The sequence below is a fragment of the Neovison vison genome, chromosome 2 (genome assembly GCF_020171115.1).
Source record: "Neovison vison isolate M4711 chromosome 2, ASM_NN_V1, whole genome shotgun sequence".
Taxonomy (NCBI): Eukaryota; Metazoa; Chordata; class Mammalia; order Carnivora; family Mustelidae; genus Neogale; species Neogale vison.
Window position 1 is genome coordinate 52,376,187 of NC_058092.1, and position 17,720 is coordinate 52,393,906.

Consider the following 17,720-nt stretch of genomic DNA (forward strand, 5'->3'; position numbering starts at 1 on the left):
GGGTTTTTTGTTTCTAGGAAAACCATCCCCTTGGTTATCAGTTGATACTGCCTTATATATTCTTAAGGAAAATGAGAGTCAAGCAAATCTACAACTCATGTGTTTTACTGAACTACGAAATAGAGAAGTATACATATTTATTTCCTAATGTTTAATTTGAAAATAAAATATGATCTCAAGTTTGGGGGAAATAGTAGTTTTTCTATATTTGTTTTTAATTTTTGTATCTTCCCCTCCAGTTAGGGTATATACAGTACTTAAGCACTATGCATATTATATATGTCTCATTAATTGTGTTGGATTTTTTCCTGTTTGCTGAGATTAAGAGCTAAGGATTGATTAGTAGTCTTGGCTTCATAACTTATAAGTTGTATGACATTTTACTTCACTTTCTTCTTCTCTAAATGCCCAGATGACTCACATGTGAACATTTTTTTTTTATATGCAATGAAAATGATTGATGCCAGTGGATTTTTTCCCTAAATACAAGCAATTCAAGACTTTGGAAAAGTTGCTTTAGATGTTTGTCTTTCTTATAATCCTACTGCAAAAAAGAAAAACTTCAAGATTACTATCCTCAGGCTTGACTCATATTATAGGGTTCAAAAATAGATTGATCTGAAGGAATGCTTTTAAATGATTTTATATGTTGCCTGTGGGGTTGTTCTGATCTTTCCTAATTATATATTTACTCAGAGGCCAAATATGTGAGGCAGATACATAAATGTGGCTATTTATTTTATGAGGACTACAAAATACATCTGCTACACAACAACAGGAATAATACTATTCAAGGGCTTACTGCAGTATCATATTTAATCTTTATATAGGTCCAGCGGCAGACAAACATTTCCCTGATGGAATGTTGTATAAAAGTCTTTATTGTAGGCTTCCTAACAGGCAAGAATAGTTATAGGCAAGAAACAAATAAAATGACAGAAGCTAATGTTTTGATGAAACTCTTCTTCAGAACTGACTACAAAGTTAAGTTCAAGATAAAGCATTGTCTAAAACAATAGCTTTTCCCATTTTGTTTTGGATAAAATTGCTTTCTTATGATATTGCATGTATAAAAATGTTAGTACATAGCAGGCCTGTAATAAACTTTGAATGAGTTTCTATTTACCTTTTTACTATATCGGCTTCTGTTTTTCTGTAATGTGTCATATTTACAAAAGATTTTTAGCTTTAGTTTTAGTTTCACAATTTTCTTTAAGCAAAGTTTTGTGCCCATGAAAGACTTTCCATTTGCCATCCACCGTGGCAGCTCAAGGTTCTATGTGGAGATAGGGAAATTCTCAGGATAACATGTATTAGGAAACAGCAGGAACTGCTTCTCACTCCTAGATATCAGCCTACATCTGACCAGTTTATAAGATTATGGTTTCCCAAGGAGGGATTTGGTCAATCTTTAGGCTTCAAAATGACCTGACCCTAGTTTTATTGGATTACTCTTATATCGAGATAGAATGGTGTTACTTTAGAATGATTATTGTTCTGCTGACTTGTGAGGGCAGAAATAGGGCTGAACCCAGAATTCAGATAAGCAACTGTATGTTGTGTATGAGTCCCCAGGATGATCTAAAATACATCTGCATTTTGGAAGTTTTTGGATACAATACTGGGTAGAATTCCCTAAGGCGATTCTGTACTGAAGGGCAAATAGCTGTTTGCTTGCTGTTACACACCATGAGAAATGCTTAGATTTAATGTATTTGACAGAGATAACCCCTAGGTTTTATAAGTAGCCGTTTGGTTCCAGACACACCTAGAAGGTCCATAGAGAGATGCCATTATACTTTCTTTTATGAAACAGAAGAATAAAATGTTTCCCATACAAATGTCCTGGCACTCATAAATATACTGTGATGGAAAAGAATTTTGTGTAAGGTAGGTTTATCTGGGATTCTACCATCTTGTTTTATAGTCCATATTATATAAATGATAGTAGAATTCCAGTGCTTCTGTCTACATAATTACACTCTTACAAATGTGGCTAGTTCATATAAATAGTGAACTCTTGAAATATTTTTAATTTCGGTAATTGAAATCTAATTTACAAATCACATATTTTTGTTCCGAATATTTTGTTTTAAATCAAACTAGGGAATTGTGACTGAAAAATTATTCTAAGATCTCTGCTTTCTGTTGAAGATATTTGCATCACAAACATTTTTGAAGATTAGTGAGGAAGATTGAGAAGTTATGTAACTTCTTACTACTATACTGTTAGGCATTTGTTTTTAAAATATTATGAACTACATCTAATGGTCTTGTGCCAGGGCTACCATTAACAAAAAGGTTTTTTTAAAGATTTTATTTATTTATTTGACACAGAAAGACACAGTGAGAGAGGGAACAGAAGCAGAGGGAGTGGGAGAGGGAGAAGCAGGCTTCCTGCCCAGCAGGGAGCCTGATGTGGGGCTCAATCATAACCTGAGCTGGAGGCAGGCATTTAACAACTAAGCCACCCAGGCTCCCCCATAAAAAGATTTTGAAGCCTGTAAAAGATTAACAGAAGCATAATAGAGTTGGTGAATATTGATAAATTACTTCTAACACTTCTCTTTCAGAAGAAAGATCTAAAGTCAGTAAGATTCATGGTGGTTGTTGTTTTCTAATTCTTTTGAGAAAAGGTGTTTGGGTGGACTGGAGAACTAGGACCTGGAATTTATTGGTTAATTCCTTCCACAACTGGCTGTAGGCTGAAGAAAGAAATAAAACCAATAACTGAAGAGGCCCAACTTGTGTATAGAGATGAAACAGGGGAATTATCTCTTACAAAAGAATTTAGGTAAGTTTTGTTTATTAAGGCTAGAACTATAACATCTAAACAGGTTATAGAACAATAGCCTGTCTTCCATCCTTTCCTTTGGCCAGCCACCACCCCTACCCCTAGATTTGAATTCAATAACCCAACTCACTGGGCATTTGAAAATGATTTTCCATTCACAGATCTGGGATTGCCTTTCATTTCTGGGTTGCATTTAGCAAGTCAACTTTAGTCACACATCTATAGATTTCTACCTGACTAGGTAGGCACTGCCTTGGAAATAGATTCTGCTAGTTGCACTGTTAACTTAGATAACTATCAAATAGGAAATCCAAATATTTAGGTGGCTCTCTCATCCCCTAGATAGATATAATAACATTGGGTAGAAGAGGAAGAAGAGAGTAGATTGGAGAAAGGAGAAGAAAAGGAGGGGATTACTATTCATTAAGGTCCTACTATGCATTGAGATACTATGGTTGTTTTAGAAGCTTGTTTATCTCAAGTAGACTTAGTAAGAAATATATCTGGGTACATTTAGTTTTAAAAAATTGTTTAATGCCTTGATATTACTTCATTTTAGTCTAGTTGTCTTGAAGACAAATAATTACTATTTTTGTAATTTTAGGTCAACTTTATTAGATATATTTGAAGTAATTGATTTAGATGGAAATGGTCTTCTAAGCCTTGAAGAATATAATTTTTTTGAATTGAGAACAAGTGGTGAGAAATGTGATGAAGATGCTTGGGCTGTCTGCCGTGGTAAGCACTTGTCTTTTTCCTTTTTTTTTTTTTTTTTTTTTAAAGATTTTATTTATTTATGTGAGAGAGAGAGAGTACACAAGTAAGAGGAGGGAGAGGGACAAGCAGACTTTGTTCTGAACAACAAACCCAATGTGGGGCTTGATCCTGTGACCCTGAGATCATGACCTGAGCCGAAATTAAGTCAGCCACTTAACTGACTAAGCCACCCTGGTACCCTGCACTTTTCTTTTTATTAGTGGATACATAAAAATATGTAGTGTCTTTTCATTCTTAAGAAGTAAAATGTTAAACTTCTCCATAGAATATTATTAGGGCAATTAGGACCGTTAAAAAGTAGTAGCATTGAGGGGTGCCTGGGTGGCTTAGTTAGTTAAGCTTCTACTTTTGGCTCAGGTCATGATCCCAGGGTCCTGGGATAGAACCCCACGTTGGGCTCCCTGCTCAGAGGAGATCCTGGTTCTTCCTCTCCCTCTGCCCTTCCTTACCGCCCATACTCATGCTCATGCTCTCCCTCTCTCTCAAATAAGTAAAATCTCTTTTTTTTAAAGTAGTAACATTGTTTATAGACCATAAAAACATAAACATTTATTTTCCTTAGATTGATAGTTGGTATAGTATTTAAGTTAAAATATCAATTAAATATAATTTCATTTTTAGCCTATGCTCTTTGGAGCTTAGAATGGAAAAAAATTTTGTCCCAGCTCTTGATAATAATGGGACTGAAGTGGTTGAGAGCCCCGAATTGTGCCCAGGACAGGGCATCAAAGATCTAACAGGCTAGAGTTTTACTAAAAATTAAGCAGTTTCCAGAAAGTTCTTTTTTTTTTTTTTTAAGATTTTATTTATTTATTTGAGAGAGAGAGAGACAAGATAGCAAGAGAGAGAAGATGAGCAGAGAGGAGAGGGAGAAGCAGTCTCCCCATTGAACAGGGGGGAGAAAGTACATCCTTGGAGGTATGGACACCAAAAATACCAAGGTAGGCAAAGAAAAATACTGAGGATGAGACAAATTCTGTTATCTCTTAGGAGAAGTCTGGGAAGAGGGGAGGACTTACGTATTTAAGCCAAGGACTGAAAGATCAAAGGGGAAAACCAAAAAGCCATAGCCAGCTATAGATCACTGAATAAGAAAACCAGAATGCAGTCAGAAGACAGATTAACTCACATATTGGTGTAACTGGGGTAGTAATGTGTCCTACTCCTTTGATTCTTAAGACAGTTTAAGGTTGGCAAAGTCATTGAGCCAGGTGGGATTCTTATAAATCTGTCTATCTAAACAGCAAATAAAGTAGAAATATTATTAGTAGAAAGATTTTCAAAAATATAGTGAAGACTTTATTTGACAGAGAGAGAGAGTCAGAGAGCACAAGCAGAGGGAATGGCAGAGGAAGAGGAAGAATCAGGCTCCCCACTGAGCAGGGAACCCAGCTGCAGGGCTTGATCCCAAGATGCTGACTGAGTTCAGGACCTGAGCTGAAGGCAGATGCTCAGCCATCTGAGCCACTCAGGCGCCCCGCATAAATGTATCTTTTTAACTGAAAGTTTATGTAATATAATCAGGAACAAGAAATGCATGTTGGTTTATACTATTAAACTGAATAACAAGATTGATAATACACAGAGTAGTCTTAGGAAGATATAATCATCTTGCAACTTTAACGATACAGTCTTTTGATTATTGTTGGCACTAGAGCACATTCAATAAGAGTGAATCATAATTAGAATTTTCTTAGGGTAAAGTTTTTGATGAATAAAATTTTAGTTTCATAATTGGGGGAGCCTAGCTGCCTCAGTCAGTTAAGCATCTGACTCTTGATCTCAGCTCAGGTCTTTGTCTTAGGGTCACGAGTTCAGGCCCTGCTTGAAGCCTCCTTAAAAAAAAAATAATAATAGGGGTGCCTGGGTGGCTCAGTGGGTTAAAGCCTCTGCCTTCAGCTTAGGTCATGATCCCAGGGTCCTGCATTAGGCTCTCTGCTCAGCGGGGATCCTGCTTCCTCCTCTCTCTCTGCCTGCCTCTCTGCCTACTTGTAATCTTTGTCTGTCAAATAAATAAATAAAATCTTTTAAAAAAATAATAATAATTTAATTTAATTGGTAGAATTGATAGTTAACATTTTTTTGAAAATTTACCATACACCAGTTGGAAGTACTTTTTTTTTTTTTTTTTTTGTAAGAGAAGTGGGGGTGGGGCAGAGGGAGAAGGAGAGAGAATTTTAAGCAGGCTCCACACCCAGCACAGAGCCCATTGCAGGGCTCAACCTAACAACCGTGATATCGTGATCTGAGGTGAGATCATGACCTGAGCCAAAATCAAGAGTCAGATACTTTACCAACTGAGCCACCCAGGTGCCCCCTCTGAGGTATATCCTATTATTTCTTATTTTACAAATAAGGAAAACAGAATCAAAGACAGTAAGTCATCTGATCAAACAGCAAGAAAATTTCACAGCTGAGTTTCTCATCCAGGCAATTAAATTCCAGAAGCTTAAATACCCTGCTACAAAAAAAGTCCCCAAGTCTGGTTGACTTAAAAAATGATTTAGAGGGGATTCTCCTTCACCAATGTTAATAATACTGAAAAGAATTAGGCTTTTTAAGTTCCAAAAATTTTTGTTTTTCTAATGATACATAATATTAATTTTATCTATCCTCCTTGATAATATGAAACTGTGTTATTTATCTGTAAGATAATAAACTTTTGTAAACTTAAAAGTACTTTTATTTTTATTATTTTTTAATAGACTTTATTTTTAGAGTAGTTTTAGGTTTATAGTAAGGATTCACTAGATCTCCCATAAATTCTTTTTCCACCCTCTACGAATTTCCCCTACTTTGTGCTCGCTTCGGCAGCACATATACTAGAATTTCCCCTACTTTTAACATCTTGCATTACTTTGATACAATTGTTAGAATTGATGAACCAATACTAATGCATTTTTACTAACTAAAATCCATAGCTTATATTAGGGTTATATTGTATTGTACAGTTCTCTGGATTTTGGCAAATATATAATGTCACGTACCTGCCATTTATAGTATCATACAGAGTAATTTCATTGCCTTAAAAATCCCTTGTGTTCTAGCTACTCATGTATCTATTCATCCCTTCAAACCCCTGGCAAAACCACTGATCTTTTTATTGTCTCTACAGTTTTGCCTCTTCCAGAGTGCCTTGTTGGAGTATCATATAGTATGTAGCCTTTACAGACTGGCTTCTTTCACTTAGCGGTTGTATTTAGATTTCTTTTTTTGATTTGACAGCTCAGCGCTTGGCGCTAAGTAATAATCCTATTGTATGAAGGTACTATAGTTTGTTTATTCATTCACCTATTAAAAGACACGTTGGTTATTTTGAATTTTTGGTAATTGTGAATGTAGCTGCTATTAATATTCATGGGCAGGGGTCCCTGGGTGGCTCAGTCAGCTGGTTAAGCATCTGCCTTCTGCTTAGGTCACGATCCCAGGGTCCTAGGACTAAGCCCTTCATTGGACTTCCAGCTCAGCAGGGAGCCTGCTTCTCCCTCTTCCGCTCCCCCTGCTTGTGTTCTCTGTCAAATAAATAAGTGAAATCTTTAATAACAAAAATACTTAGTGCATATTTTTGTGCATGTATAGTTTTCAGCTTGTTTCAATTCATTTCAATTCAGTGATTGCTGGTACAATAAAACTATGTTTAATTTTGAAAGAACTGCCAAATTGTCTTCCGAACTGGCTGTCCCATTTTGTATTTCCACCAGGAATGAATGAGCATCTGCATTTGGTGGTGTTAGTTTTTTGGATTTTAGCCTAGAATATAGGTGTGTATCTTGTTGCTTTAATTTGCAATTCCTTAATGACACATGAACTTCTCATACGCTTATTTACCATCTATCTCTTGTTTGGTGAGATGTCTGTCAGATCTTTTGCCCATTTTTTGATTGAGGTGTTTTTTTCTTTTCATATGTTATGCTTTTGGATTGTGCGCTTTTGGTGTTGTATCTAAAAACACATAGCCAAACACAAGTCACCCAAATTTTCTCCTGTTATCTTCCAGAAGTTTTATAGATTTGTGTTTTGGGTCTGTGACCCATTTTAGTTGATTTTTGCGACAGATGTAAGGTCTTTGTCTATATTTATTTTTTTACTTGTGTATATCCAGTTGTTTTAGCACCATTTATTGATAAAACTATCCTTTTTCCAAATTAAAAAAATACATAAAAACAAAAACTATCCTTTTTCCCTTTAAATTGACTTTGCTCCTTTGTCAAATATCAGTTCACTATAATTGTATGGGTCTATTTCTGGTTTCTCTGTTTTGTTCCACTGATCTATGTGCCTAATTTTTTGCCACTATCACACTGTCTTGAATACTATATAGCTTTAAAGAAAATCTTATAGTTGGGTATTAATGAATTTATAAAAAAGTAATGGAGGATTGAGAATTTTAAGTTTTAAAAGTAGATTACTTATTGATAGTCTATAGTATGGTATCTAGATATATTTTTCTTGGAAGTAATAATTTTGTTGTATTGATATCAATTATTTTTTTCATCTTGCTTTATTACATTGTAGCTCCAGCCCCCAGTTTGATGGCTACCATTTTTTAAAAAGATTTTATTTATTTATTTGACAGACAGAGATCACAAGTAGGCAGAGAGGCAGACAGAGAGAGAGGAGGAAGCAGGCTCTCTGCTGAGCAGAGAGCCTGATGTGGGGCTCGATCCCAGGACTACCTGAGGATCAGGACTACCTGAGATGAAGGCAGAGGCTTTAACCCACTGAGCCACCCAGGTGCCCCGATCATTACCATTTCTATGATCTAATTTAATCTACATTTACTTTTTTTCTTGCAAAAGTTCTTTGTCACTTTCCAAATTCTATAAATTATTAATCTATTAATACCATTAATCAATTATACTACTATTAAACTACTAATCAGTTTTAAATTGTTATGTTTCTGCTGCTTTTTTCACAATAATGCATCCAAAAGAGATATCTTAAATAAGGAGTACCTATTTTCCTTGGGTATATTACAGTTGGAAGCTGGAAAATAAAATCTTTCTTATTGTAGGGCAGTTAACAGAATATAACCCAAGGTGAGTAGTTGTTTGTTATCCATATAATAGACAAATTCAGGAATTATACATGTGTAGATATTTCTAGGTGAATTTAGTTTTACTTACAAATAATGTTAAAATGGATATACGTAGATTTATTTGTCTGGGACATTCATAGAACCGAAAGTGTTTCCCATTATCTGACAGTTTTTTAAGGACCAAAGGGCAATTTGGTTAAAATTAGAGTAGTTAGGTGTATAGCAGTCTCCTTAAACCTGGCACTATCCACATCTCCCTTTTTGACACACCAGTAGTTTAGGGGGTATTACATCATATTCATCCAGGTTCTCCTGTGTTTAGGTGGCAAACATATATGAAGCATTTTAATTTTTAAAAATATGTATCAGTATATACTCTAGATAAGCAAGCAAGTTGGGACTTACCCAGAAAAATGACAATTTCCTCATGATTTGAAAACCAAATCATGAACTATGATGGTGCTTTGTGCTGAGTTGTGGGAAACTGAAATGATAATTCACTAGCATGTTTTTTTTTTTTTTTAATTTCTTTTCAGTGTAACAGTACTCATTCTTTTTGCACCACACCCCGTTCTCCATGCAATACATGCCTTCTCCAATATCCACCACCTGGATCCCCTAACCTCCCAACCCCACCCTTCAAAACCCTCAGATTGTTTTTCAGAGTCCATAGTCTCTCATGGTTCACCTCCCCTTCCAATTTCCCTCAACTCCCTTCTCCTGTCCATCTCCCCTTGTCCTCCATGCTATTTGTTATGCTCCACAAATAAGTGAAACCATATGATAATTGACTTTCTCTGCTTGACTTATTTCACTCAGCTTAATCTCTTCCAGTCCTGTCCACGTTGCTACAAAAGTTGGCTATTCATCCTTTCTGATGGAGGCATAATACTCCATAGTGTATATGGACCATATATCTTCCTTATCCATTTGTCCATTGAAGGGCATCTTGGTTCTTTCCACAGTTTGGCGACCATCGCCATTGCTGCTATAAACACTGGGGTACAGATGGCCCTTCTTTTCACTACATCTGTATCTTTGGGGTAAATACCCAGTAGTGCAATTGCAGGGTCATAGGGAAGCTCTATTTTTAATTTCTTGAGGAATCTCCACACTGTTCTCCAAAGTGGCTGCACCAACTTGCATTCCCACCAACAGTGTAAGAGGGTTCCCCTTTCTTCACATCCTCTCCAACACACGTTGTTTCCTGTCTTACTAATTTGGGCCATTCTAACTGGTATAAGGTGGTATCTCAATGTGGTTTTAATTTGAATCTCCCTGATGGCTAGTGATGATGAACATTTTTTCATGTGTCTGATAGCCATTTGTATGTCTTCATTGGAGAAGTGTCTGTTCATATCTTCTGCCCATTTTTTGATATGATTATCTGTTTTGTGTGTGTTGAGTTTGAAAAGTTCTTTATAGATCCTGGATATCAACCTTTTGTCTGTACTGTCATTTGCAAATATCTTCTCTGATTCTTTGGGTTGCCTCTTTGTTTTGTGACTGTTTCCTTTGCTGTGCAGAAGCTTTTGATCTTGATGAAGTCCCAAAAGTTCATTTTTGCTTTTGTTTCCTTTGCCTTTGGAGACATATCTTGAAAGAGGTTGCTGTGGCTGATATAAAAGAGGTTACTGCCTAAGTTCTCCTCTAGGATTCTGATGGATTCCTGTCTCACATTGAGGTCTTTTATCCATTTCAAGTTTATCTTTGTGTATGGTGTAAGAGAATGGTCGAGTTTCATTCTTCTACATATAACTGTCCAGTTTTCCCAGCACCATTTATTGAGACTGTCTTTTTTCCACTGTATATGTTTTCCTGCTTTGTCGAAGATTATTTGACCATAGAGTTGAGGGTCCATATCTGGGCTCTCTACTCTGTTCTTCTGGTCTATGTGTCTGTTTTTATGCCTGTACCATGCTGTCTTAGTGATCACAGCTTTGTAGTAAAGCTTGAAATCAGGTAACGTGATACCCCCAGTTTTATTTTTGCTTTTCAACCTTTCCTTAGCGATTTGGGGTCTCTTCTGATTCCATACAAATTTTTGGATTATTTGCTCCAGCTCTTTGAAAAATACCGGTGGAATTTTGATTGGAATGGCGTTAAAAGTATAGATTGCTCTAGGCAGTAGAGACATTTTAAAAATGTTTATTCTTCCGATCCAAGAGCAAGGAATGGTCTTCCATCTTTTTGTGTCTTCTTCAATTTCTTTCATGAGTCTTCTGTAGTTCCTCAAGTACAGATCCTTTACCTCTTTGGTTAGGTTTATTCCCAGGTATCTTATGGTTCTTGGTGCTATAGTAAATGGAATCGATTCTCTAATTTCCCTTTCTGTATTTTAATTGTTAGTGTATAAGAAAGCCACTGATTTCTGTACATTGACTTTGTATCCTGCCACATTACTGAATTGCTGTATGAGTTCTAGTAGTTTGGGGGTGGAGTCTTTTGGGTTTTCCATTTAAAGAATTATGTCATCTGTGAAGAGAGAGGGTTTGACTTCTTCATTGCCAATTTGGATACCTTTTATTTCTCTTTGTTGTCTGATTGCTGTTGCTAGGACTTCTAATACTATGTTGAACAAGAGTGGTGAGAGTGGGCATCCTTGTTGTGTTCCTGATCTCAACGGGAAGGCTGCGAGCTTTTTCCAATTGAGGAGGATATTTGCTGTGGGTCTTTCATGGATAGAGTTTATGAAGTTCAGGAATGTTCCCTCTATCCCTAAACTTTGAAGCGTTTTAATCAGAAACGGATGCTGAATTTTGTCAGATGCTTTTTCTGCATCAATTGAGAGGACCATGTGAATCGTCTCTCTTCCCTTATTGATTTGTTCTATCACATTGATTGATTTGCGAATGTTGAACCATCCTTGTAACCCAGGGATGAATCCCACCTGGTCATGGTGGATAATCTTTTTAATATGCTGTTGAATCCTGTTTGCTATCACTAGTATGTTTTGAGCCATTTTCATTCTTTTTTTTTTTAACTTTTTAAATTTTTTTTATAAACATATAATGTATTATTAGCCCCAGGGGTACAGGTCTGTGAATTGCCAGGTTTACACACTTCACAGCACTCACCATAGTACATACCCTCCCCAATGTCCATAACCTCACCACCCTCTCCCTTCCCCCTTCCCCCCGGCCCCCCCTCAGTTTGTTTTGTGACATTAAGAGTCTCTTATGGTTTGTCTCCCTCCTGATCCCATCTTGTTTCATTTATTCTTTTCCTACCCTTCAAGCCCCCCACATTGCATCTCTATTTCCTCATATCAGGGAGATCATATGATAGTTGTCTTTCTCCAATTGACTTATTTTCATTCCATTTTTATATTGTTCATGGAGTCATAGGAAGGCAACCTTTAAAATAAATAATTATGAGTAATAATACACATAGGCCTTTTATTAGCTGTATGACTTGTAAAATTATGTAAGAAGGGCACGTGGGTGGCTCAGTCAGTTGAGCATCCGAATCTGGATTTTGGCTCAGGGCATGATCTCAGGGTTGTGGGCTAGACCCCTTCACTGGGGTCTGTGCTTCTCAGGGTGTCTGCTTCTCTCTCTTTCTCTCCCTTGGTCCCTTCCCCTGCTCACTTGCTCTTTCTCTGAAATAACTAAATCAATCTTTTAAAAATTATGTAACAGAGAAACTTTTCGTTGTTTTAACAGACAATTTTGATACAAAGAAGAATGAACTAACAAGACAGGGCTTTATGGATCTGAATCTAATGGAAGCCAATGATCGAGAAGGAGATCCTCGTGACCTTTGGGTAACTCTGCATTCAATGGGCTACAATAAAGCTCTGGAATTAACAGAGGTAAAGCAGTCTGAAAGTTTTGCAATGGGTTTAAGGTCCATAATATTTTACACCATGAACATTTTCCTGACACATAACTTTTCAATTGGGCACTCATATCCTTGAATTTCAATATATGAATGAGTTGTGAGTGTAGCAGTGTGTTCCTGCTAGTTTATGAAAGTTCCTATTCTTGAAATTTAGTTACTTCCAGCATTGAAATAATTCAGGAACAGAAGAATTTGAGCTATGATATGCAGGAAAAAAATTGGTAATTAAAAAATTATATTTCTTAATTGACAATGGCTGTTTTAGTTGCTGAAGTCTCATGTCTATAGGGAATTCTTTGTCCTAACAGAATAAAACCTGCAAATAAGGAGAATGTGTCTATGTGAGAATTGGAATTCTGATTCTTGGGTTAATATGTGTAAAACACTTGGGATGGTACTTGGCTTATATATAGCATTGCGTATGTATTTGCTATCATTATTAAGATTTGCAGTAAACCAGAGAAATAATAAAAATGAGTATTTCTTAACTTCTATATTTTTGAGTCAGGTGTAAAATAAAGAAATTATGAGTTTCGGGCCATGCATCAGATAACAGTACATTTGTTATTCATATTCTTAAAAATAGTATCTGTCCTTTCTCTAAATAAATCAGCTCAGGAGGGTAACACTAACATCAACAAGCTTTAAATTTTGTGTGTGTGGAGACTTTGGTTTAAGTCCTAGCCTTGACATCATTCAAAATCCCTCATAAACCTCTTTACTGAAAAGTTCTCTATAACTTTTTTGCCATTTTTAAAAATAAGAGGTGAGTAGTTATAATAACTTTTTACATCCTACTTACCTAATGTTCAGTGAATCGCACATTCTGCCAATGGTGCAAAATCAGCACCTAATCTATGAATAATATTGTATCTACTACACATGTCTTCAGTTAATAAGAGAAATTAGTGAAAAGCAATATAAGATACTCTATAGCATTGGGACGCCTGGGTGGCTCAGTTGGTTGGACGACTGCCTTCGGCTCAGGGCGTGATCCTGGAGTCCCGGGATCGAGTCCCGCATCGGGCTCCCAGCTCCATGGGGAGTCTGCTTCGCTCTCTGACCTTCTCCTCGCTCGTGCTCTCTCTCACTGTCTCTCTCTCAAATAAATAAATAAAATCTTTAAAAAAAAAAAAAAAAGATACTCTATAGCATTTACTGATGTCATTAACCTTTGAAGCCATAGGCAAGAAGGATTTCTGAGATTAAAAGAAGTTTTTAAAATATTTATTTATTTACTTAAGAGAGGAAGAGAAAACGTGCACAGAAAGGAGCAGGAGAGGGAGAGAGATCTTCAGCAGACTCCTTGATGAGCCCAGAGCCCCACACAGGGATCCATCCCACACCCATGAGATCACCACCTGAGCTGAAACCAAGAATTGGACTTAACTGACTTAACCGACTGGCTTAACTAACTGGCTTAACTGACTGAGCCAACCAGGCACCCCTGTTTTGTTTTTTAAAGGTTTTATTTTGGGGGCAGCTAGGTAGCTCAGTCGGTTAAGCGTCTGACTTCAGCTCAGGTCATGATGTTAGGGTGCTGGGATCAAGTCCCACATCCAGCTCCCTGCTTAGTGGAGAGTCTGTTTCTTCCTCTCCCTCTGCCCCTTGCCCCACTTGTGCAGCTCTCTCTCTCAAATAAATAAATAAAATCTTTAAAAAAACTTTTAAATTAAAATAAATGAAGTTTTTAAAAAATGTTTTATATATTTATTTGAGAGAGAGAAGAGCAGGGGTAGGGGCTAAGGGAGAGGGAGAGCAGGATCCCAGGATCATGACCTGAGCTGAAGGCAGCTGCTTAATGGACTGAGCCACCCAGGCATCCCAATAAAGGGTTTAAGTAATCTCTACACCCAACATGCTGCTCAAACATAACCCCAAGATCAGGAGTTCTACCAAACCAGCCAGGTGCCCTGGTTGTGGCTTTTCTTTTTTTTTTTTTTTAAAGATTTTATTTATTTATTTGACAGAGAGAAATCACAAGCAGACGGAGAGGCAGAGAGAGTGAGGGAAGCAGGCTCCCTGCTGAGCAGAGAGTCCGATGTGGGACTTGATCCCAGGACCCTGAGATCATGACCTGAGCCGAAGGCAGCGGCTTAACCCACTGAGCCACCCAGGTGCCCTGGTTGTGGCTTTTCAACAGTGAAATATTTTGACCCATCCTGAAAATAACTGTACTGTTATTAATAGTACATATTCATAAATCATAGAGAAAGATTCAACTGTATAAAATCAATTTGGAAATGCTTAGAGAGTCTTCTGGAGCATAGTCTCAGTTCATATACCACAATTTTTCCAGGTCAATTTACCTACCGATAAAGCCTGGACTAACCACATCCTTCATTATCTTAGGAAAGTTTTTCCCCAATGATTAATATTATGGCCAGTTTATCCCTATTGGAATGAGTTGTTTCATGGAGGATTTTATCTAGTATCTAGCTGGACATTCTGGTTTTGCCAGATCTTACCCTCATTTTTTTTTAGAACACAATCATACACAGTGCTTCAGAATTTAGCAGTCCAGGTTTTGCCTATCTGTGATGGAATCCTTAAACTTCTCCATGGATTTGTTCTATTTTGTTACTGTTTTATGTATAGACTTTAATATTTCTAAAGTGTTTCTATAGTACTTTTAAACTACTTGTGTAGTATCTATAATACACTATATTAGCTTTTATGGAATTTCTTTTACTTTGCGTCTCTTCCTTTATGGTCATTATTTTAGGTATCATATAATGTATTTGTTGTTGTTGTTGTTTTTAAAGTAAGCTCTATACCCAACGTGGGACTTGAACTCATGACCCTGAGATAAAGAGTTGCATGCTCTACTGACTGGGCCAGTCAGGCACCCCTTGTTCAATTTTATTTTATTTTTGTTTTTTTCTTCCCCCTTCTTCATTTTTAAAAAAAATTTTTAAAAGATTTTATTTGTTTATTTGACAGAGAGAGACATAGCAAGACAAGTGGGAGAGGGAGAAGCAGAGCTGGAAACCCGATGCAGGGCTTGATCCCAGGACCCTGGGATCATGATCTGATCCGAAGGCAGACCCTTAACCTTCTGAACCACCCAGGCATTCCCTCCTTCTTCATTTTTAAGGGGTACTTGATCAGAGGGGGAAAATCCTCCTTTTTTCTACAGCATTTTTTAAAAGTTAGTTATTCTAAAAGTGTACTAGCTATTAGTTTATATATTTTACTGTCTTATGTCTGAGAAAAAGCCACAGTTTAGTCATTTGAATATATTTCATGGTAAGGAAACAGATTTTATGAGAGACTACTATATGTGAAGCCTGGTATTGTTTTTTGTTTCTTTCTTTAATATAAGACTCATCCACAAACAAGTCAGGATTTGGTACGGGGGCATCCAAAAAAATCTGTTCTTGGCATGAATACTTTTGATTAACAGAATAACAGTGAAAACATTGTCGTCATTCAATAAGGCTTACAGAGTTGTTGGACTGAGAATTGTTTACAATTCAATTATAGAATTATTTACACCAGCAAACAGTAATATAAGAAGGAGAAAATAACAACTCATAATCAACAAATTGGTATAAATATGTTGGATAGTTTCTGTTAGTGATAGGGTTGTATATATGTGGTAACATTTGATTTAAAGGATTGATATAGGGGTAGGTAGGTGGGAGGGATGTGTGAAAATAGGTAATGGGGATTAAGGAGGGCACTTGAGATGAGCGCTGGGTGATGTGAGGAATTGTTGAATCGCAGTATTGTATACTGGAAACATAACACTTTATTTTAACTATACTGGAATTAAAATAAAATAAAATAAATATAAAGACAAAGGATTTATATATTTATATATTCTTGTAACTATCACAAATCTTTTCTTTTTTTAGAATTCTACATTGTAAGATATTTTCACACATATTGCCTATTAGATATTTCCAACAACCCTTGGCAGAATATATATTAATTATTCCCACTTTTCCTTTAAAGAAACTAAACTTCATAAAAGTTAAGTGACTACATAGCTAGCAAATGGCAAAATCCAATTACAAACCTAGATCTTCTGTTTTCTAGTCCAGTGATGTTTCACTCTACTGTCTCTCTTATAAAAATAACTTTATTACTGCTGAAGGTTAGAATCATTAAAGATTTCTTTAAAAATAAAAATTTCTGATCATGTTTTACTAATTTCAGGCTTTTTTTGTCCTCCAAATAAAAAGGTGACCATCAGTATGTATAAATTCACTATTTATTCAACAAATATTTATTGGATGCCTACCATGTGGTGAGTCTGTAACAAAGAGGCACTGAGGATAAATGGTGAATAGAATAGTCAGAATTCCTGCCTTTATGGAATTCATGTTCCACAAAGGAGAATGATTAATTAATTGGAAAATAAATAAAATTATTTAAAAAACACTTTGAGGGGCGCCTGGGTGGCTCAGTGGGTTAAAGCCGCTGCCTTCGGCTCAGGTCATGATCCTGGGGTCCTGGGATCGAGCCCCACATTGGGCTCTCTGCTCAGCGGGGAGCCTGCTTCTTCCTCTCTCTCTGCCTGCCTCTCTGCCTACTTGTGATCTCTGCCTGTCAAATAAATAAATAAAATCTTAAAAAAATAATAATAATAAAATAAAAAAATAAAAAACACTTTGAAAGAAACAAGCCATAGACCAAACTAGAGAAGAATAGTATAGGCAGGAAGGAGACTGGGAGATCCAAGCAACTCTCTCTGTAGACATGACCCTTAAGCCTTAACCTGAAGGAGGAGAATGCGGTACCCATGTAAAAAGATGTGAAAGAACCTTCCAAGCAGATAGAATACTATACACAAAGTCTCTGACACGGGAAAGAGCTTTATTTGTTCTAGGATCTGGATGATCAGAGTGGCAAGAATATAGCAAGGCAGGAAGACTTGGTTGGATAGAGAGACAAAGGCTCCTGTGTGCCTCATCATGTTGGCTCTGGTAAAGACTAAAAGATAGACATTAGAAAGATCCATTTCCAAATACAGAATGTCATTTAGATCTCAGATTTTAAATGTGCTTTTACACTAACTTTGAACTGTGAATTTGTTTTCTACATTCTTTTTGGTGCTCTATATCCATGATTTAAGTTTCAATTTTAAATAGATTAATTATTTTTACAGTCCTTTAAGGATTTCTTTCTGTAGTCTTAAAGTTAGAATAGGAAATTAAATAACTAATATGCTATATATTTAATTTTAAACCAAATGGAGGGATGGTGCTGTGGCTGATAGGAAGATTACTGATTTGCTTGAGATTATAGTTTTCTTTCCTT

The 17,720-nt window shown here is 36.4% G+C and overlaps 1 protein-coding gene across 1 annotated transcript in view; it reads left to right on the forward strand.

The window, feature by feature from the left end:
* Positions 1–17,720, forward strand: part of EFCAB7 (EF-hand calcium binding domain 7) — a 50,664-nt gene that overhangs the window by 28,707 nt on the left and 4,237 nt on the right. Inside the window, exons 8-11 of the mRNA XM_044238372.1 lie at positions 18–127; positions 2,637–2,794; positions 3,399–3,532; positions 12,275–12,423. Of these exons, the coding sequence (XP_044094307.1) occupies positions 18–127; positions 2,637–2,794; positions 3,399–3,532; positions 12,275–12,423 (551 nt within the window). The remainder of the gene's footprint in view (positions 1–17; positions 128–2,636; positions 2,795–3,398; positions 3,533–12,274; positions 12,424–17,720) is intronic.